General features: G+C 34.1%; 2 protein-coding genes across 2 annotated transcripts; one reads left to right on the forward strand and one right to left on the reverse strand.

Annotated features, from left to right (window-relative positions):
- Positions 1 to 6,124: 6,124 nt before the first annotated feature.
- On the reverse strand, positions 6,125 to 6,535 carry LOC117905756 (putative pentatricopeptide repeat-containing protein At5g40405). The gene has a single exon (XM_034818632.1). The coding sequence runs from the start codon at positions 6,533 to 6,535 to the stop codon at positions 6,125 to 6,127; it is 411 nt and encodes a 136-aa protein (XP_034674523.1).
- A 14,870-nt stretch (positions 6,536 to 21,405) lies between these two features.
- LOC117905758 (disease resistance protein RUN1-like) lies at positions 21,406 to 22,855 on the forward strand (the record flags this gene model as incomplete). The annotated part of the gene is made up of 2 exons (XM_034818633.1): positions 21,406 to 22,500; positions 22,673 to 22,855. Coding segments are annotated over exons 1-2 (1,254 nt in total), but the record flags the coding sequence as incomplete, so codon positions are not given.
- Between the last annotated feature and the right edge of the window lie 44 nt (positions 22,856 to 22,899).

Consider the following 22,899-nt stretch of genomic DNA (forward strand, 5'->3'; position numbering starts at 1 on the left):
TGGTCCGGGGATCAGGTTACTTATTGGGAAGGTACCTCTAGGAGGTAGCACCCCTTTAAGCCCTATAAAGGTCTCTACTAACAAAGTTAAGGGAAGTGTGACCATTAATCAGTTAATTATGGATACCTAAGTAGGCTAGGTGATTTCAAATATTGCATGCCTAACAAGAAAACAAACCATAAGAGAGAATCAAAGTGCGTACCTGAACGACTTCTCAAGCGCTATCATAAAACATAAGAGTTAGTGTAGAAATCTATCACACAACATATGTCTTATCCGGGCAAATCTAATATATATTTAAACACCCAAGAATCACATCATGCATGGATGTAGTCACCAACAGCATACGTGTCCATAGAATTCTCGAAAGAAAAGATGAGAAGGAGCGTACCTGGATAGCAAGCCAAAGCGCCTTTATGGGAAGCAAGGTTAGCCCAATGACAAATATAAAACAAATTCAAGCATATCTCCAAGAGGAATCAAAATCAGTTAAATACCAAACAATCATCTTTAAAATCAATATTAGTGAAGAATATCAAGAATGTAGGACCCCCCACCAAAGTCCATATTACTTTTGCACGAATTGATTCAATGAATTCCATTGTTTGGAATCATGAAGTTTGTTCATGCTTGTTGAAAATCAAGAAAATCACGAAAATAGTTAATAATCAAAGAAGATAGTGCAAATGCATGCCGGAAGGAAAATGGCAGCAAGAGTGTGTTAGAATATGGATTTTATACCTAGAAAAGACCTAAGATGAATTTTTCAAAGCCGGGAATGTTTAATTGAACAATGGTTCGAAAATTCTATTTAAAACAGTAAGTTCCCAATCAAAGAAGCGAATAGAGGAAGAGGTATGTGTAGCAAGGTAGATATGATGGAGTGGAGCCTGGGAGGTTCTGGATAGAAGGGACCAATTCACTACAAAAGTGTTCAACTGTCAAATGCTTCAACTTAAGAGACATCTTGATTTGTAAGCTCAACTGGATTCTCCTCAACATAAGCCAAATACTGAATAGAAGGTTCAGAATTTCCAGTTTTCTGCATTGAGAGGTTTTCTGTATTCTGCTAGTTTTCAATTGATTAAGTCTTTCAACTTTTACCTCAATCTGCCATAATAGAGTTCGATTCATGTGGCCTGTGGTCATTTTCTGCATACTTAAGCTTCCTGTGTGAAGACTTCATTACTTGGAGAGACATCCTGACTACTCCGAATACATGATTCAAATTCCTTGATGTGATAGGCAGCTAGATCAGTTTCAATCTCCACAGGTACAGAGTCCTTCTGCTGTCTTGAACCCCATTGCTTTGAGGTCAATATGCTTGATAGCATTTGATTTGGCCGTAACTCGATTTTCGAGTTCTTAGTTTTCTTTTGCTGAAGCCAAAATTCATCCGCTTCTCAAGTGTCTCTAGAAATTAATCATGCAATCTTAAAGCTCCAGTTTGTCGTGTGTCTTACTCTTCCCACTCACGAATATTTTAAAAAAGTCTGAGCTACTTGAAGAGCCCGATATCTGTCAAAGTATGTCGAGCTAAAGGTCATGGAAACAAGCCAATACCCTCCCCCTTCTCTTACTCTGCTTCTGCCACAAATCAGTCGTAAACAAAGTCTGTTCGGTTTCATAGAGTACTAATAACCAGTGTGTCTAGGTGATGCTGGATGCTTTTTGTAGACCAGGGTATCATATAGAGCAATAGGCACCATTCTGGAAAACTGGGCAAAATTAGGCCTAAGCAATAGCTTGAGTAGAACTTCAGTCCCTGATTTTTCCACAAATAATCAGCAAGTTTCATGACATTCTAATATTCTGTTAACTAGAGTAGTCACATGAAAGATGCAAAGTTGGACGAGCTGTTTATTATTGATGTTTACTACAACTGAACCTATCAAAGCACTACAGCAAAGGCCATCCTCTTTTCCCCCATTTCAAGCTGCATAGCTATCCTCTTTGTGATATCAAGGCCGAATTCTTCACCAGTTTGCATTCTCACAAGAAGTGTTGACTAGTATAGAACCTGCTCAACTATGGAATCTTCAGGAGAATGACCTAGGCTCTGCACAAGCCAAGAGAATTTCAATAACACAAGCATAATATCGCAAAGAGCGACAGAACTTCTGATTCCCTAGCATCAGGTACATTCCTTGTGTAGTCACCAAGAACAGGATCCATCATTGGAGAAACAAGTTGCTTTCCAATTTGTGACTGATCTTCAGCCTTGTCCAAAAATACCTCAGTGAGCTTGAGAGTCTCTCCCTTAACTGACGGCAAAAGCTTTACGTTGGACGTTTTAGAGGCAAAGGGCCCTCCTCCAGCAATGCTATTTGATATAAGCTCACTGTACATTCTGCATACGTTAAGCATATCCAAAAATATCAGCGTAATTTGTGATAAGAAATATGTTCCAAGTGAAGTGGCAACACTTGCATTTGTTTGCAATATATTAAGCATAGTCCGGATCACATCTTGATCCTTCAGGAAATCAACACTTTGGCGTGCCTGTCCAACAATTTCAGCCCATTTCTGATTTGAGATTTCCATCAACTTCTGTAGACACTCATCCTTCTTCTGGGGATCAGATTCTGCTTGGATCATATAACCAACAGATCTATAAAAAGTATGGATCTGGTAAGGCTCAAGATCTGCAATAGTTGATGGAAGGCTTGATAGTAATTCGGATACAAATGGTTCATTCTCACCAACCTGTACAATAACAAATTTACGTTTGCACTTCTGGACAGTTTTCAAGAATGTATCGCAGGCCATGTCCTGAGCATCTGGATGTGTTTCGTGCATGAACTCAAGTAACTTATTCACAACAGTTTTCGAGAATTTCCAATGGACCCTCAGAAATTTTGGGTATTGTTTAACAACATACATGATATTGCTTGCAATGACGTCCTTATTATTTTTTTCCTTTTGTGATTTCTCATAAATTCAGTAAATCATGGATGATCATCACCAGAAATCTGTTTTCCTGTTCTTCCATCATGGAACTAGATATGGATCCTATTGCTCAGCATAATGTATTTAAGTTATTCCATGTCCAATCCTCATCTTTCAGCTGCTTGCTTACATCCTTCCAGAGATCAGCACACTCTGTCACAGTTCTACATGCATGTTCAAGTGTAGATCATACTTCTCTCCAGTGTTCCAGGTACACAAGACATGATTGTGGTGAAGCTAAGTCCTGCTGGGTGGTATTCTCAACATCTTGAGCATCCTCAAAACACAAAAATGGGATGTTAAATTCAGGTGTCTTTCCCAATTGCAATGTTTGCAAGGCAAAAGCTACTTTCTTTCTCCAATCTGGATACCATACAGATTTGTTTTTATCACTGAACTCTGTCAGGTCAGTAGCTGCATTCAACTCCTCTCCATGCTTGTCAGGAAAATCCCCAAGGACCTAATTCTACTACCCCTTTGACTGCCAATAGCTTCAGAACCTTCACACTGATGTGTTCATATAGCATTTCTTATGCCATGAATAAATTCCCCAAACCACTTTCGGGATGAACACCATGAATAAATCAGATTGGCATCCACAACCAGGTTTCTAAAATCGGAGCTCATAAAAAATGAAGCTGCATCAAATCAGCATTGAACTTTCTTCTCCCTTTTGAGACTCTTGGGATATGAAAAAGAAAACTTGTGAAGAGTAAGGTGGAATGTTCCAGCAATGCAGTACATGGTAGGACCCATTTGAAGGGGAACCCTGCATTCATCACTCTCACCTCCAGTAGCATTAGATGCTTGCTGGACCCAATTCAGCCAGTCTCTGCATATTGACTCTCAATATAAACGCTTAGAAATAACAATGACTTCATTTCTACTGCCTTGTTTAGACCCTCCTGGACCCATGTCTACCTTCATCTCTCACAAATTCTGGTTCTACTATTAAAGTTCTGCCCCCAGTCCGTTTTGCAAAGCATAAGCTAATTTTACATTTGTATAAATTATCATCCTCATGCTCCTCCCAAAGAGCCGTAATGATGGCTTGAACCTTATTGGCAGCATGTGCAGCGGCAAAGAAACTAGACAGAGCTATCGCCATTCATGTCGAAGTTATCCTCCATCCAGGGTCCAATCTGCACTCTGTTTTCCATTACTTGAAACTTGCATTTCCGGGAAGAGGATTGTCTTTTGCATTCTGAACATTCCATTAATCTGCCTGAAGCTGGTAAAGGATTAGGAGGAATGGACATTTGAACTTTTATTACAGCTTTGCTATTTAAATTTGAAGAACTAATTGGTTCGCACTGTGTCTCGACAGCACTGTTGTTGGATTTGACTTGCTTCGATTTACTATAAGTAGTAAGATCGTTCTCAAAATCCACCAACCCAATGGACTCTGGGGAGAAAGGTTCAGCCTGATGCATGCTATTAGCGTTGGAAGTTGTTCCGATCATAGCAAGATCAATCAGACTTCTACCTAGCCGACTTATCTTCACTTCAATCATAGTATCTTCGAGGAGCAAACTGTCATTGGACTACGTGTCGCACATGTCCAATAGTAGGAATAATTGGCGCTTCTCTGAGAGCTTCACAAAAGCAATATGTGTTTCATCAACGTTCGGATCAGATATTGGAGTTTTCTGTAAACTGGCGGAACTGTTGGAGACCTTGGCATCATAAATTGCAGCAAGATTGAAATTCTGAATTACATCTCTAAGTGTTCCAGAGAACTTAGTCACGAAGCTTTTGCACAAAGATGAACTCCCCACCAGCAGCAGTAAGCGACTCCTATAGAGCAGTGATATCTGACAGTGAGGAAGATAAATTTCTATCAGTTCTAGTCTATGTTGACATGGTTCCGCCATGGGATCCCTCAAGTTTTATATTTTGTCCGAACACATGTATAAAGTCATATTTGTGCGATATCTGCATTGCAGCTGGAAAATCATCAGTAAAATCCGGGGAAAAGAAAAGATCAGCCTGTTTCTCTGTAAATCCCAGTTCCCTCGAGTTGGATCCAAGTTCAATGACATGTAGCTTTGAGGCAATCTGTCCAGCATTAAAGGACATTGTGGCAAAACCAATAAGTGCACAGGATTGATCATTCCCTGGAACTTTACGTGTGGCGAATGATGCAGCTTGAGTTTCAAGAGCTTGACTACAATGCTGTTCAACAGAGAAAAGCTGCATATTCCTTTTGATAAGCTGTGGTTTCTCAAGTGAACCCAGAGCAATTCCAATCAAATCCAACCACTTTTCATATGGATCATATTGACAGTTAATTATCTGATTGTTTATCAAATTAATAGTTTCTCTCAAACATTTTTACAGGTTCTGAATCACCTTCGATTGATCAATGATATACTGAAGTCTACGTGACTACGCTCAGCATCTTCAGGGTAATCCACTTCCAGAAAACAATCTGTTCAGGCATTTGGTGTGATTTCATTTTGGCTTTGAATGATCGAGGACCTTGGTTCTCAGCATCTCACCTCGAGCGAAGTTCACCCGTTCGTTCCCGCGTTGACGTAATAAAATATAAATGACAGTAGCACTTTCTGAACAACTCAACAGGTCTTGCGTTTTGTAGCTGAATCCTGAATTTCTCAGTCTTGAAGGATGCTTTCGAGGTGCCCATAGAGAACTTCATTCTTTCAAGAGGATATGAATTGGAGTTAGGAGTGAGTCGAATTTTCTTTTGAAAGATCCAACAATATGCTTATTGTCTGAAGTTCTAGGCAACATGACCTTAACCACATCATTCTCATCAATACTTGCAGTTTCTATATCAGAATTTTCATCTGATGAAGCAAATGGAAGAAGGACACCTTAAACTTCAGCTTGCAGGTGTTGCACCAAAAGAGTTTCCTGCAGCAAAACTAAATGTAGCGCCACAATCAGGTACTTCATATTAGATTTCTTCATTACGTACTCTATTGTATGACAGAGAGTCTCAAGAAGCCTCACTCCTCTCCTTGCAGCAAGTTTCCCGTCTTGAAACATACAACGTCTAATCATTATAAATCACCTGATCCCTTTTGTTATAGAATGTGAAGCCTCTGAGTTGAATGAATATCTCATAAACTCACCCGACCTTTGCATTAAGTTGAATAAATTCGATGCCCTTTTTTATTGCCTACATTGTGCATCACGAAATCATTGTATTCTATGCAACAGGGTCCTTGCGGGGCATTTTATCAAATGGCTTAAAAGCAAAATCTCCCACCTTGGCATATGTACTGACCATTGCCGTTTGACACACCAAATCTGGCTCACAAATTGATGAAGACACCCAATGGCAAGCAACCAAACCACCCAATCCTGTGTTTATGTAAATCAGGCCACTTTGAACATGTGGCTCATGCTCAAATCCACATTTCGTAATGGCACCATGTGCAGATGAACCAATCCCATGCGCTAATAGCTGAGCAGAGGTGCGAACCAAGAACATGAAAGTGCAGTTATCAGAGGCCAGATAGCCAACAGAAAGAAGAATTCTACTATAGATGTGAGAGCTCCGATCAAAGAGTCGAAGATGAAGGAAGTTGGGTTCTGAGAGTTGTGACAGAGGCTTCATTGGGACTTCAATCCTTGATCGTTCTGTGAACTGAAACTATCACACGAAAAATGCAAAGTTGGATGAATTGCTCGTCACTAATTCCCGCTCAATCACCCTCCTCTGCTTTCTGCTCAAATCTGACCCCTGATTTGCTCAAAGATAATAAACGAAAGACCCCGCAATTATGTGGTAAACAAGTGCAAAACTCCTCTACCACATACGAATCTTTAAAATCCCATTAACAAGTCAATCACAGTTCAGGATTCAGCAATAACATCAGTAGAGAATGGGATTGTTCGAAGGGATTGTCGGGCTTGCCAAACAAAATGTCTTTTGAAACACCTTTGCATCGGAAGAATTGGCACCATTAAACTATGGCAGTGGTTTGAGCGAAGCTTCAGTCTTTAATTTCTCATCAAATTATCAGCAGGTTCCAGAATTTTCCAATATCCGGGATACACTAGGATTCCTACACACCTCAATCTGTCCTTAATCTGCATATCCTTAACAAGTGAATAAACAGCCGACAAGCTAGAATTTTGAAACGTTTGATCTCTTTGCTGAATCTCATGACTGCATGCCCAGGCTTTGGAGTCACCCCCATATGAAGAATTGATGGTTATGTGACGGGTAGGAAGAAAGGCAAAACAGATATGGTAGAGAGTAGAGGAAACGATGGGAAAACAGACATGGGAGATTAAAAGAAAATAAAACCACATCTCATGATTTCTCAATAGGCTCAGGTTAGTGGGAACAGGCATGGAGTTATATGCTTCTGAAGACATTGGTGACATCCAAAAATCAAAACAAGGCAAACAGGCAAGTAACCAATCTCAACAAAGCAAATTGTGGCCCTTTCCGTCCACACAAAAATCAACAAAACAATTGAATATTCAGGAATCGAACACACGGAAAAATCAAATATAGATAAGAATTCCAAAAGCAACGAGGTGCATACCTGGACAGCTTTGGTTGCAATGGCTCGGCTTCTGGCTATCTTTCCTCTCCCTTCTAAAGACAATTCCCAGATAAAAATCCTATTTTTCCTTGTTCTTTCTCCTCCTCCTCCCCCTCTCTAGACTCCAATACGTGCTCCTCACCAAAAAAAGCTCTCCTCTTTCCTTTTCTCACATATACATATATTACCCCCTAAAACCTCCATCTCTCTAAAAAAAGGCAAATTCTCTTATTTCCTTCTCTTCTTTTCTCCTTTTCCTTTTTTAAATCTTCCAATTCAAATTCCCCTCCAAAACCTTCCAAGGAGAGTCCCACCTTCCTTAAACTCCAATGGTAATTTTCCTTGCAAAAACATGAAATTTTTGAAGTTAAATAATTGAATGAACGGATAAGCAAGTAAATAAATTAGGAAACGGTAAAAATAAATAAATAAATAAATAAATAAATAAAAATAAATAATAAATAAGTTAGGGAAAATAATATAAAGAGGAAGATAACCAATAAAAAGTGAATGATAATCATAAAACTAAAACTAAAAAATAAAATAAAATAAAATAAAATAAAAATAAACCAATAAACAAAAAGTCGAGCCCAAAAGCCATGTAACCATGCAAGTCATACAAGTCACGCTAAAAATGTCCAAATGGGCCAAGATGAGACTAAGTGGGCCAAGGTGGACCTAATGGGCCTAAGTGCCTAAGTGGATCTAGGGTGCCTAAATGGGCCTAAGTGCCTAAGTGGGCCTAAGTGCCTAAGTGGGCCTAGGGTGCCTAAATGAGCTACCCTAAAAGCTATCCTAAAAATGAACGAAAAGTCTAAGTCTAAAATAGGGCTGCCAATGGTCACAATAAGGGGCCAGATAATCCCTCAACGAAAGTCTCCAAGGTGACAGAAAAAGGTAAGTAATATGAGTAGCAATGGGCCACCAAGGAACTACTGTGGAGCACTGAAAACGAATTTAAAGACATGTGCTAAAAGGACAAAATTGAGGGTTTACAACCTTATTTTTAAAATTATGATAGTTATAAAAATGTTTTTTTCCTTATTATTTCAAATTCAATGTGCATGACAGCAAAAGAAAAAGTGATTGTTTTTTATTTTTATTCACAGTTAAGTGATGGAGTTGACTTTTAATCTTAGGATTCCCCAATCAAAAGTAGTTAGAAAATTCGAATCCAAGGCTACAACTATTGCAAAAGTAAGGACAATGACTCTTTAAGTAATGATAGACTTGTAGCATCCGTTCAAACATATTAAATGTCCCACTTGATTCTCAAAAGCCATAGGGCTGCCTTTAAAGATTCTAAGAAACTTAAATATACTATTAGAGATCACCAAAGGTCAAAAAAGTTGAATACTTTACAACTGTAGTAGGTTATGACACATCGCTAGTGATTGTCTTGATCTCAAAGGATATTAAAAAGACTGTTTAGGTGACTAAGAGCGATACAAGCTCAAGTGATAGTATATTTTCAAAGCCTAAATATAAATGTATGATTAAAATAATTATCTTGTATTTGTTGCTTCCATTAAATCTGATAAGAATCCTTTGAATGATAGTCATATCGATGACGGTGGAAGTGGATTTGATGATTTAGCTTAAGCATACCAAAGCTTGTTAAATGACTGTATGGAATAAGATTGAATGATAAATGTATTGAGATATTTGTTTTGAATGACTCACTTAAAGATGGGATTATTTTATTAAAGAGTGAAAAAGAAAACTTCCTTAAAAAGATTAGATTCTTAGAGAATAAATATAGTTCCTTACTTGAGAAAAACAAAGCTCTAATTCTAGAAATTGAAAAACTTAGTAATTAATATTTATATTATGATTTTAATCCCCTTTTCACTATACTATATTTATACATTATTTATATCGATCATTTAGACTTGTATTACCTGTATTGTACATGACATGAGTACATTAAGAGTTACATAGAAGATTCAAGTTATGAGTTCATTGTAAGATTGATGAGTTGTTCGTAATTAATTCATGAACTTAGACAATCCATTTAAGGTTGTAATGCACTACCTCTTAATTTGAGGAATTACTTGTCTTGGTCATCATGATATGTTTCTTATGGTAAGTGCACAAGTATATATGGTCACACATTGGATAAGACCTATAGTGAATCATGACATTGGCTATTGAGTAGTCATATTAACCAAGCTACTATGCTATATGAGATCTCAATCTTAAGAGTATTGAGGTAGTGTTAAGGTCTTCAATGTCTTTAGCCTATGGGTGAGACTCTAAGGCAGTCATATATTCCCTTAGGATTATGTCACTTTTGATTATGGTAAATGACAACAAGTATTCTTAAGATAGGCATCATGATATCTCATTGGTTTGAGGTAACATGTTTCCTTAGGTAATCCTAAGGGCATATGATCATGAAACCTATGGTTGTAGTAATTCCTTAATTGAAATTTAACATATACTCTTTATGAGTTAGAGGATGTTAATTGATCATATGATAAGAGGATCTGTAACTCAAGGATTGAAAAGGTAATCTTGAAAAGTTGATAACACATACCTCATTGGATTATGAACATCAGTTCATGGAAAGATTACATGTAGTAAATAATAGATCACAGACTTGAGTTATATTTTATTGTAATAACATAGGATACTATAATATAGTTGACTCTTTGTGGGTGAGATGTTGAGTCAATATTAAAATTAGATTACGTAATCACCATTTTAGGGGAAGTAAATAAAGTCGTATTATATGTAGATCAACAAGTGTTAAATAGAAATCTTATGAAGTAAGTTAAAATTGAATGAATGTTAAGTTATCTTAGAGTACAACATGATCTAATGAAATAAGTAAATCTATAAATTGAATCATTTAAATTAGATCACAAGTTGATATCCTTGTATTTTTTGTAATTTGTATTTCATTTGATTTTTTCGATAATTTGAGAAAGCTATGGTATGATTTGAATGAATTTTTTGTCAATTTACTTGTTTATTCATGTTGATTATAACCTATTATGTTTCTACATGTTTAGAATTTGTCATTTTTATGAAGTCTTGTTGGGTTCCTTGGGTTTTAACTCCTAGAAGATAAAACACTCTATCTTATTTGCATTTGAGAAGTAAACCGATGATGCAAAAATCCCAAATATATATATATATATATATATATATATATATATATATATATATATATATTGAGTATAGTGTCCAAAATATTAAGTCTAAAATCAATCGCTTTAAAAAGAACACTCTTGAGTAGTTGTGTTACTATTCATGGTTGGATACTTGGATCACCATTGTTGACTTTACTAAGATATTATCTCAAAAAGGATTACATCTGTAATGACTCACATTTGTTTTGAACCCAAATGAGCCATCATGACTTTAAAACATGTCTATATGATTAAAAGGAGTTTATACTTATATAGTGCTAAGAACTTTTTCTACTACATCACAAACACCCTCCTCCCCACCCTCCCGCTCCCCCCACAAACATAACAAGGACATTATGTCTCATGAGATTACGAGACCAAATAGACAAACACCTCTCATGGGGCTAAACAAATCCCCACACCAAGGTCGGGAATTGGGTCTGATACCATTTATAATGATCAACACCCAACCGTGTAAATATTGTCTGTTCTGGATTCAAAGAAATTCTCATGACTTTAAAATGTGTTTACATAAGAGAATTTCATACTTATATAACACCAGAAACTTTCTCCTCTATTCGATGTGGGACATTTTACGAGGTCAAACAAACCCGTTCACACCAAGGTCAGGGATCAACTTTAATACTATTTGTAATGACCCGCACCCAATTGTAAAAATATTGTTCACTCTGCACCTAAAAGGACCCTTACGACTTTAAAACACTTCTACATAATTAAGAGGAATTCATACTTATATAGCATTAGAAACTTTCTTCCTTATCCAATGTGGGACATCACAACATCTGCTCCAAGGATAGTGATTACAAACCTCAACTAATCATGGTAAGTTTTATTTTTCATATTTTAATTTTCGTTTCTTCATTGTTCAAATTTTGTCTTTTACATTTATATTCTAGTTTGCTTGTTTAGTGGGGTGACCTTAGTTAAAGGATAATTTTCAATAATTTAGTGTCGCTAGATCTCAAATTCTTCAAAATAACTACATTTCATTTTTTATTGATTCAAAGATGAAATAAAATTGTTTAGTTTCATCTTTTCCACCACTAATAGTTACTTATACAATTTTATACTAATACAACGAGATAAGGTGTTAGGTAAATCAACTTAATAACTTAATATGACTTAATAATTTAATTTAAGATATCAAATAGAATAAACATATTTGATGAAATAATTTAATATTACAACTTAACGGGTATTTGATAAAACTTAATATTTATTACTTAATGATTTAAGTTGACTTTAAATTGAATTATTCTTAAGTCATTAGGTAAAAACTTATTACTTAGTTTTTACTTTAAATATTAAGATTGTTGGGTAAAGTGAATATAATTATTTTTTTTAAATAATCAAATTGGTACATTTACCTTCGTTAATTTTAACAAATATTTTATCCTTATGTATTTTAATTCGTATTTATTTTCATTAATTTTTTTTAAAATACATGTACTTATAAAATAGTTATATTTAAAGTATTATAGATATATAAGAGAACAATAAAATATTTATTTAAAAAAATGAGTCATGGGTGTGGAATTTAATTTTAAAATATACTTTTACTAATATGGGAAAATGAATCAAAAAAAAAATTGAGATTAAGAATAACCTAATCATTTTAACTTAATACTTAAAGTTAAAAATAACTTTAAGTTATAATATTAAGTTATTTTATCAAACAAGGTTAATCTATTTAATAATTTAAATGAAGTTCTTAAGTCATTAAGTTGATTTATCAAATATTCCCTTAAAATAAAAAATAATTTTAAGTATAAAATCAAAATAGTGAATTTATTTTTAACTTCAAATCTCTTTTTCCTTATTTGTTTATGTCCAATGAGAATATATTTTATAGTGATTACTCCATATTCAACCACCACTTTTAATAGTAAATATTTTGTAGTTAATTATCTTATGTATTTATAATACTTTAAATATAAATGTGTAACAAATAAGTTTATTTCTTAAGATTAGTGAAAATATAAATATTAATAAAAATTAACGAGGGAAAATATGTTAATTTTGATTGTTTAGAATATATTTTGAGCTAACTTTATCAAACAACTTCAATACTTAAAGTAAAAATTAAGTAATTAAGTAATAAATATTAAATTTTACCTTAAAAACTTATTATTTGAATTTTACTTTACAGTTATTTAATAAAGTTAAGTCATAATTTTTTTAAATCATCAAATTGACATATTTACCCTCATTAATTTTAACTAATATTTATACTTCTTAAACAATGAATTTATTTATTAAACATCCATATTTAAAGGATTATATATGTATAAGTGTTGTAAATACAATGGTGAATGACTACATTGATGCTTATTTATGAACTCCATTTACTCATCTTTAAGATGAGTAATAGGAGTTCATATTGTGAAGCATATAAAAGCTTCTTACACCCCATGTAAGAGGCATCTCGAGCAAAAGAAAGATATTCTTTTATTCTCATTCTCTCTCTCTCTTTCTTTCATTCTCTCAACATTTCTCTTCTTTGATTTATTTATCCCCTCTATATATATATTATTAAAGTAATACATAGTCATCTCTACTTTTATTTGAGTCACATTTATTCTCATTTTACAACACGTTATCAGTATGAATTGCTCTGAAGGTAATTCTCGTATCTTAAATTTAAAGTTATTTATATAGAATAAAATTTTACATATTTATATTATTGTTGATTTGTTTTGTTATATATTGTTAAAAGTTATAAACAAATTATTTGATTTTGTTTATAATCAAAGTTATACCAATTTTATCAAGTTATTATAATTGATTATAATAATATTATTTTGTCATCTATATGAGGTTATTTGACAATGTCGAATATCACAAAACTCGAATTTGTGGCACTTGACATTTCAGGAAAGAACTATCTATCTTGGATCCTTGATGCTGAAATACATCTTGATGCGATGAACCTTGGAGCTATGATCAAAGAAGGAAATCAAGCATCCCTACAGGGATCGTGCAAAAGCATTGATTTTCCTTTGCCATCACCTCCATGAAGGTTTAAAAAATGAGTATCTTACAGTAAAAGACCCTTTTACTCTATGGAGTAATTTGAAGGAAAGATATGACCATAAAAAAACTGTGATTCTCCTAAAAGCTCGATATGATTGGATGCACTTAAGGTTGGAAGATTTTAAATCTGTTAGTGAATACATCTCTGCACTTTTCAAAATCAGTTCTCAATTAAAGCTGTATGGAGAAAAAAAAACACAGAAGAAGACATGTTAGAGAAACTTTTACTACGTTTCCTCGAATGTGCTCCTACAACAGCAATATCGAGAGCGTAGATTTACAAAATATTCTGAATTAATATTATGTCTTCTTGTTGCTGAATAAAATAATGAGCTTTTGATGAGAAATCACCAGTCTTGTCTAACTGGATCTGAACCATTCCCTGAAGTGAATACAATATCATCCCAAACTTGTGGATGTGGACGAGGACGAAGACGTGGAAGAAATCCCTGATACCATGGTTCTTATAGTAATAATTTTCAGAAAATGAAAGCCTCATTGCTCCACCAGAACTGGAACAATACTGAGACAAAACAAGAAAATGGGAAGCGTTTACAAGATAAACCTCTTAAGAACCATGAGAATAATTGTTATAGATATGGTATGAAGGGGCATTGGCCGCGTACCTGTCATACACCCAAACATTTGGTCGACCTTTACCAAGCATCAATAAAAGCAAAAGAAAAAAAGATAGAGATGAGCTTTACTGATGGTGATGGATTGGACCTAACCTACTATGACATTGATTTCTTTGGAGGTCCCAATGAAAAAAACAAACCATTTGATAAATGATGAGAAAATTAACATTAATTGATATTACTTTATATATGAAATAATATATAATTATGTCTTATATTTACATATGATTTTCTTTTGTTATTTAAATTATGCCTTACTTTTTTTTTTTTTTAGTTATATCTGAAATCCATATGTTATTTGGTCTCAAGATGAATGAGGATGATGTATGTCTCGCAGACTGTGCAACTACACACACAATTCTTCGAGATAAAAGATATTTCCTCGAATTGACATTAATAAAAGCTAATGTAAGTACCATATCTGGTACTACAAACTTAGTTGAAGACTCTAGAAAAGCAAACATAATATTGTCAAATAGAACTAGATTCCATATAAATGACGCTTTATATTCTAGCAAATCTAGAAGAAATTTGCTCAATTTTAAAGATATCCGTAGAAATGGATATCATATTGAAACTATGAATGAAGATAATATAGAATATATTTACATTACTTCCATTATATTTGGCCAGAAACTTATAATGGAAAAACTCTAGACTTTCTCCTCTGGGTTGTATCATGCAACTATAAAACCTATTGAATCATATGTTGTTGTGAACCAGAAGTTCAACGACCCAAAAGTTTTTGTCATTTGGCATGATAGGCTAGGTCACCCAGGGTCTTCAATGATGCATCGAATAATTGAACACTCACATGGGCATCTACTAAAGAACCAGAAGATTCTTTCACCCAATGAATACTCCTGTGTTGTTTGCTCACAAGGTAAATTAATAGTCAGATCATCTTTTACCAAAGTCATATCTGAGTCACCAATCTTTTTAGAAAGAATATATGGGGACATATGTGAGTCTATCCATCCACCATGTGGACCATTCCATTATTTTATGATCTTAATAGATGCTTCTACTAGGTGGTTATATGTTTGTCTCCTTTCTACACGTAACGTTGCATTTGCTAGACTCCTTGCACAAATAATCAGATTACGAGCACAATTTCCAGATTATCCAATTAAGACAATACATCTTGATGATGTTGGCGAATTTACTTCTAAAAAATTCATTGAAAATTGCATGTCAGTAGAGATAAACATTGAGCATCCTGTTGCTCATACTCATACCCAAAATGGTTTAGTAAAATCCTTCATCAAATGTCTCTAATTAATAGCTTGGCCATTACTAATGAAAACCAAATTACCTACTTCTGCCTGGGGACATGCTATTATGCATGTTGCAACTTTAGTCCGTATTCGACCTATAACTTACCATGAATACTCTTCTTCACAACTTGTTCTTGGAAAATAACCAAATATCTCTCACTTACGAATCTTTGGTTGTGCAGTATATGTACCAATTGCACCTACACAACACATTAAAATGGGTTCCCAACAAAGACTTGAGATTGTAAGTTTTGATTCTCCATCTATCATAAGATATCTTGAACCTTTGATAGGTGATGCTTTTATAGTCCGCTTTGCGGATTGTCATTTTAATGAGAGTGTTTCCCGTCATTAGGGGGGAGAAAAGTCGATTCCTGAAGAACGACGAGAAATTAGTTAGAAGACATCTACTATGACCTATCTTGATCCTCATACAAATCAATGTGAACTAGAAGTTCAAATGATCATTCATTTGCAAAATCTTGCAAATCAACTACCAGATGCATTCATTGATACAAAGAAAGTGACAAAGTCATATATCTCGACTGCAAATACTCCAGCACAGATTGATGTCCTTGTAGGACAATTAACAAATGAATCTAAAATACGCTTGAAGCATGATAGACCTATCGGCTCAAAGGATGTAATTCCTTGGAAGATGAGAACCCAAGAAAAACTTGGCACTTTAGAAGAGGCCATCAAAATGACTGATTAGTTTAAAATTGATAAAGATATAGCCCTAAAAGAGGCACAAATAATGCCGAAAGCCCCTGAAGAGGCACATATTGAACAAGAAGCCCCTGAAAAAGGCACATATTGAACAAGAAGCCCTTGAAGAGCCACATATTGAATGAGAAGCCCCTAAAGAGGCATAGGTATCTGAAAATTGTGAGATCTCAATAAGTTATGTACACATGAGAGAAAAATGGGATCAAAATAATATTGTTATTAATAATATTTTTGCTTTCCAAGTAGCCTCTAATATCATAAGAAATGATGAAGATCCCGAACCACGAAATGTGAAAGAATGTCGACATAGAAATAATTGGCTAAAATGGAAGAAAGTTATACAGGCAGAGTTAAACTCATTAACAAAACGAGAAGTTTTTGGACTTGTAGTCCAAACACCTGAAGATGTAAAGCCTGTTTGGTACAAATGAGTATTTGTACGAAAGTGCAATGAGAATAATGAGATCATAAGATATAAAACGCGATTAGTAGCACAAGGTTTCTCGTAGAGACCTGGTATTGACTATGAGGAAATATATTCTCCCGTCATGGACGCAATCACATTCCGTTTCTTAATTAGTTTGGCAGTCTCAAAAGGACTATATATGCATCTCATGGATGTTATTACAACATATTTATACGGATCCATGGATAATGATATATACATGAAAATCCCTGAAGGATTTAAATTACCTAGAACAAATAATACAAAGCCTCATAGCATGTACTCAAACAAGTTACAACGATCCTTGTATGGATTAAAGCAATCTGGACGCATGTGGTACAATCGCCTTAGCGAATACTTGCTGAAAGAAGGGTATGTGAATAACCCTATATGCCCATGCATCTTCATTAAGAAATCAAAAACCGGATTTGCAATTATTACAGTGTATGTTGATGACTTAAATCTTGTTGGAACTCCTGAAGAGCTCACAAGAACAACAAATTACTTGAAAAAATAATTTAAGATGAAAGATCTTGGAAAAACAAAATTTTGTCTTAGCCTGCAGATCGATCATTTTCCAAATGGGGTTTTAGTACATCAATCAAGATACATTAAGAAAGTTTTGAAGCGTTTTTATATGAATAAAACGCATCCTTTAAGTTCTCCAATGATTGTTCGATCACTTGATGTGAAAAAAGACCTATTTCGTCCTTGCGAAGAAAATGAAGAGTTACTTGGTCTTGAAGTACCATATCTTAGTGCTATTGGTGCACTTATGTATCTTGCCAATTTTACATGTCCAGACGTTGCTTTTTCTGTCAATTTATTAGCAAGATACAGTTCTGTTCCAACTCAAAAACATTGGAATGGTATCAAACATATATTGTGTTATCTTCGCGGAACTACTGATATGGGTTTATTTTACTCAAGGGAATCAAAACAACAATTGCTTGGGTATGTAGATGCAGGATATCTTTCAAATCCACATAAAAGGTAGGTCACAAACAGGGAATGTGTTTAATTGCAATGGTACTACTATTTCATGGAGATTTGTCAAATAAACAATGGTGGCCATCATCAAATCATTCAGAAATACTGGCAATTCATGAAGCGAGTTGTGAATGTATATAGCTAAGATATATGATCCAACATATTCAGGAATCATGTGGACTCTTCTCTATCAAAGGTGACCTGACAATATTATTTGAAGATAATGCTACATGCATTGCACAAATAACAAGGGGTTATATTAAAGGAGATAGAACTAAACACATTTCACCAAAATTTTTTTATACACATGAACTCTAGAAGAGTGGTGAAATTGATGTGCAACAAATACACTCAAGTGATAATCTAGCAGATTTATTCACAAAATCATTGTCAACCTCAACATTCAAGAAATTAATACACAAGATTGGAATGCGTTAACTCAAGGATATCGACATAAGGGGGAGTATGCTTGTAAAATGGTGTTAGTGTATTGTACATTTTTTTTCCTTCGTCCAGGTTTTGTCTTGTTGGGTTTTACTGGCAAGGTTTTTAACGAGGTAGTCTTAACATACCAAGAAAAGAATATTGTACTATTTTCCTTCGATAGGTTTTTCCTATAGGGTTTTTGCACTAGCAAGGTTATAATGAGACATATTCTTTTAATATGGTGGTCATCCAAGGGGGAGTGTTGTAAATACAATGGTGAAGGACCACATTGATGGTTATTTATGAACTCCATTTACTCATCTTTAAGATGAGTATTGGGAGTTTATATTGTGAAGCCTATAAAAGGCTTCTTACACCCCATGTAAGAAGCATCTCGAGCAAAAGAAAGATATTCTCTTCCTCTCATTCTCTCTATTTCTTTCATTTTCTCAACATTTCTCTTCTTTGATTTCTTTCTTTTCTCTCTATATATATTATTAAAGTAATACTATACATAGCCAACTCTACTTTTATTTGAGTCACATTTATTCTCATTTTACAACAATAAGATAACTATCAAAGTATTTACTACAAAAAATGAATTGTAAATGAAAGTCAAGGTCATAAAATATGCTCTCATTAAACATGAACAAATGAGGGAAAAAAAGATTTAAAATTAATAATAAGTTAATTATTTCGACTTAATATTAGAGGTTATTTTTATTTTAAGATATCGTATTAAATTATTTTAAGGGTTCTTTGATTAAAAGAGTAATTGAAAACCCAGATTTTGAAATTCAATTGATATCATTTTTTGTTCATAAAAATATCTTTCCTTTTTTTTTTTTATAGTAAAAATAATCATTTTTTAATTACATGTAAATATTTGAATTTGTAAAAAATATTTATATTAAAAAATATGTTACTTTTCGAGTAAAAATATAAAAAGGGTTAGATTTATAAATATAAGAATTATTTCATAATTTAATCAATTAATTCTTATTTTAGCATGCTTATTAATAAGGGGAGTAAGTTGACCCACCAAATATCCTCTTAAAAATAATTTAATTAACTTATGTTCGCTCTACCGCATCACTTTTATTTGGTTTTTATTTACTTTCCTTTTATCCCATCCACTTCAACATCGACAATTCTAGAATTCCTGTCATTTAAAGTTAAATGTATCCTCTTTTCATTTCCTTAATAATTCAAAGAATTAATATTGTTTTTATATTTTATAAATTTTATTTATTTATTTTTTTTTCATTTCATCTCTCCATTGCTTCCATAGTTTAAAGTTACAATATTAATCATTGACTTGAAGGTACCAAGACATATCGGAATCTTGATTTGATATCGAACCATATATAAAATAAAATAATTATAAATTTGAAAAAATTATAAAAATATTATATAAATTATAAAAACATAGATATAATTAAATAAATTAAATAAATTAATAAGACAATTTTTTTTGGATTTAATTCTCAATATGCCATATAAATACATTTAATTTATCATTAAATCTCGTCCCAAACCGTCCATATCATTTTGGTACTCAATCATTTAATTTAATTTAATTTAATATGCTACCATCAATGTAAATTTTTTCACTCTACCAGTTTGAGCTCCCAATCTCCCACCCTCGCACGCCGCCGTTGTCGTCAAGACCAACAGACGACACCACTTGCAATTGCAAATTTGCAAAGACCCAACACTGGAGGGGAGCAATCTGACTGTGAGGGGTTGTCTGGCCGACGTCGCCGTTGTAAGATTCAGTCCACTTGACGAGTTACCACCGCCGACACCAAAGCTCCACCCTCCGGTAATACTCAATTTTTAGGAAAATCAGGTAAGTAAATCCTAAATCATGCCCTCAGTGGTTTCTCATCTTATTTCCGAACGGGTCAGGGGTTTTGGGTTTTTTCTTCTTCGTCTTCTTTGATCTTTTGGGTTAAAAGCTCCAATTTCAGAATCATGGGTGTTTGCTTTTGAATGGGGAATCTCTAATTTTTATTTTATTTTTGAAAATGTTCTGATATTTTATTGTGATGGGAAAGAAAAAGAGAATGAAAAATTTTCTGTAATCTAACCAAGTCGACCGAGTTAACTCGGAAACTCAGACGAGTCAACCGAGTCTTAACAATTCCGTGCCGAGTTTGTGCATTGTATCGTATCTGGTGTCGGTCTCGTCGCGTCAGGTGTCTAGCCGGATACGATTAGGCCGATTTGAACCGGACTCTGCTGATACTTTGAGCCCTGACTGCTTCAAAATGGATGCTTCTTCTTCTTCTCAACATTGGAGGTATGATGCCTTCCTCAGCTTTAGAGGAGAAGACACCCGCAAAAGCTTCACTGCCCATCTCTATAAGGAGTTGTGTACCAAAGGAATCAACACTTTTATCGACGATGACAAACTTAGGCGAGGCGAAGTCATATCTCCAGCACTTCTTACGGCTATTGAAAACTCAATGTTTTCTATCATTGTTTTGTCGGAAAATTATGCATCTTCTAGCTGGTGCTTAGAGGAGTTGGTGAAGATACTAGAGTGTATGAAAACCAGGGGGCAGAGAGTTGTCCCCATTTTCTATAATGTGGATCCATCTGATGTGCGGAAACAAAGGGGAAATTTTGGAAAAGCCTTGGCTGAACATGAAGAAAATTTGAAGGAAAATAAGAAAAGGGTACAGATCTGGAAGGATGCTCTTGTTGAAGTTGCAAATTTATCTGGCTGGGATTCGAGGAATAAGTACTTTTCTAAATCATTATTGTTATGTTAACATTAACAATGTTGCCCACTTTAATGCTCTTTGCCAAATTCTCCCATTAATTATTAAGAAAAAAAAGGTTATACAGATACCATGTTAATATTGTGTTATGAGAGGAGTAGGTTTGTAGAATTCTGCTTTTTCAGTTTCTTATTAAGATGTCATAAACTTGAATATAGGCATCCTTTCTAAAGAATTTAATTTCTGTTTGCATACAAGACCTCCATACATGGAATTCCCCCTTCTCTTTTTCAATGCATATAGTTGATCATTTGAAAGAAGTTTATGTCATATTGGAACTATATTTATTAGAGAAATTGGATTAATTATACTACAATGATCACTGTGTTAATTTATACTTATTTCCTCGTCTACATATTTTTTTGAAATGCACAAATCTAGGTATCATATCTTATTCACTTTATTTTAGTTTCCTTTTATGTTGCCATGGACTTATTATATGTTTTTCAAATGTGGCAGGTATGAGCCTATGCTCATCCAGGAAATTGTCACAGATATTTTGAATAGATTATTTCATATATCCTCAAGTGATGCCAAGAACCTGGTTGGAATAAATTCTAGCTTACAAGAAATGGAATTGCTATTATGTCTTGAGTCTAGAGAAGTTCGAATGGTAGGAATTTGGGGTATGGCAGGCATAGGTAAAACAACTCTTGCCAAAGCTATTTATCAGCATATCTCTGGTCATTTTGAAGCTTGCTCCTTTCTTGAAAATGTAGGAGATGATTTGGAGAAACGAGGGTTCCTTGGATTAGAGGAAAAATTTCTTTCTCAACTATTGGAGGATAGAAATCTAAACGTTAAAGGACTCAGTTCTATAAAAGCGAGGCTTCATTTCAAAAAGGTTCTCATTGTCATTGATGATGTGAACAGTTCAAAAATATTGGAAGTATTAGTCGGAAAGCATGATTGGTTTGGTCAAGGAAGCCGAATCATTGTAACAACAAGAAATAAGCACTTGCTAGTTATGCATGGAGTAGATGAGGTATATGAGGTTAGGAAATTAAATAATGATAATGCTCTTGAGCTCTTCAGTCATTATGCCTTCAAACAAGTCCATCCCCAAGAAGATTATGTGGAGCTGTCCCAGCGTGTAATGGTTTATGCTCAAGGGCTTCCATTGGCTCTTAAAGTTTTAGGTTCATTTTTATTTAGCAAGAGCAAGCATGAATGGGAAAGTGAACTGGCTAAACTAAGAAGAATTCCTAATATGGAAATTCAAGATGTGCTACAAGTGAGTTTTTATGGGTTGGATGACAAAGAGAGGGATATATTTCTAGACATTGCATGTTTTTTTAAAGGAGAGGACAAAGATTATGTTATGAAAATCCTAAATGGTTGTGGTTTCTTCCCAGATATTGGAATAAGAGTTCTCATTGAGAAGTCCCTCATTACTATTTTAGACAATAGGTTGATGATGCATGATTTGTTACAAGAAATGGGTAGAGAAATTGTTCGTCAAACATCCCTTAAAGAACCTGGAAAACGCAGCAGGTTGTGGTTTCATGAAGATGTTTATCATGTATTGACAAAAAAAACGGTAAGAGCCAAATACATTAAATTCCCTTTTTGTGGGTAAGGTGTAGTTGAAAGATATGTAAGATTGGGAATATAGTTTTTGTTTAAGTAATAATACATCTGTATAACTTTAATAAGTTTTTATGCATTTTGCATGCTTCACTTATCCATTGTCTTTTATTAATGTTAATTAGGCAACTGAAGAAGTTGAAGCAATGTTCCTTGACTTGTCTAATTTAGAAGAAATACTTTTTACTACTGAAGCATTTGCACGAATGAATAGACTTAGATTGCTCAAAGTCTATAAATCTCAAGATCCCAGAGATGAAGTATGTACTTCACAAAAGGAAGAGTGCAAGGTTATGTTTTCAAGGGACTTTAAATTCCATTATGATGACTTGAGATATTTGTATTGGCATGG

The sequence above is a fragment of the Vitis riparia genome, chromosome 18 (genome assembly GCF_004353265.1).
Source record: "Vitis riparia cultivar Riparia Gloire de Montpellier isolate 1030 chromosome 18, EGFV_Vit.rip_1.0, whole genome shotgun sequence".
In the NCBI taxonomy this organism is placed as follows: Eukaryota; Viridiplantae; Streptophyta; class Magnoliopsida; order Vitales; family Vitaceae; genus Vitis; species Vitis riparia.

Coding starts and splice junctions, on each gene's coding strand:
- LOC117905756 (XM_034818632.1), bottom strand. CDS start 6,535: ATGAAGCCTCTGTCACAACTCTCAGAACCCAACTTCCTTCATCTTCGA.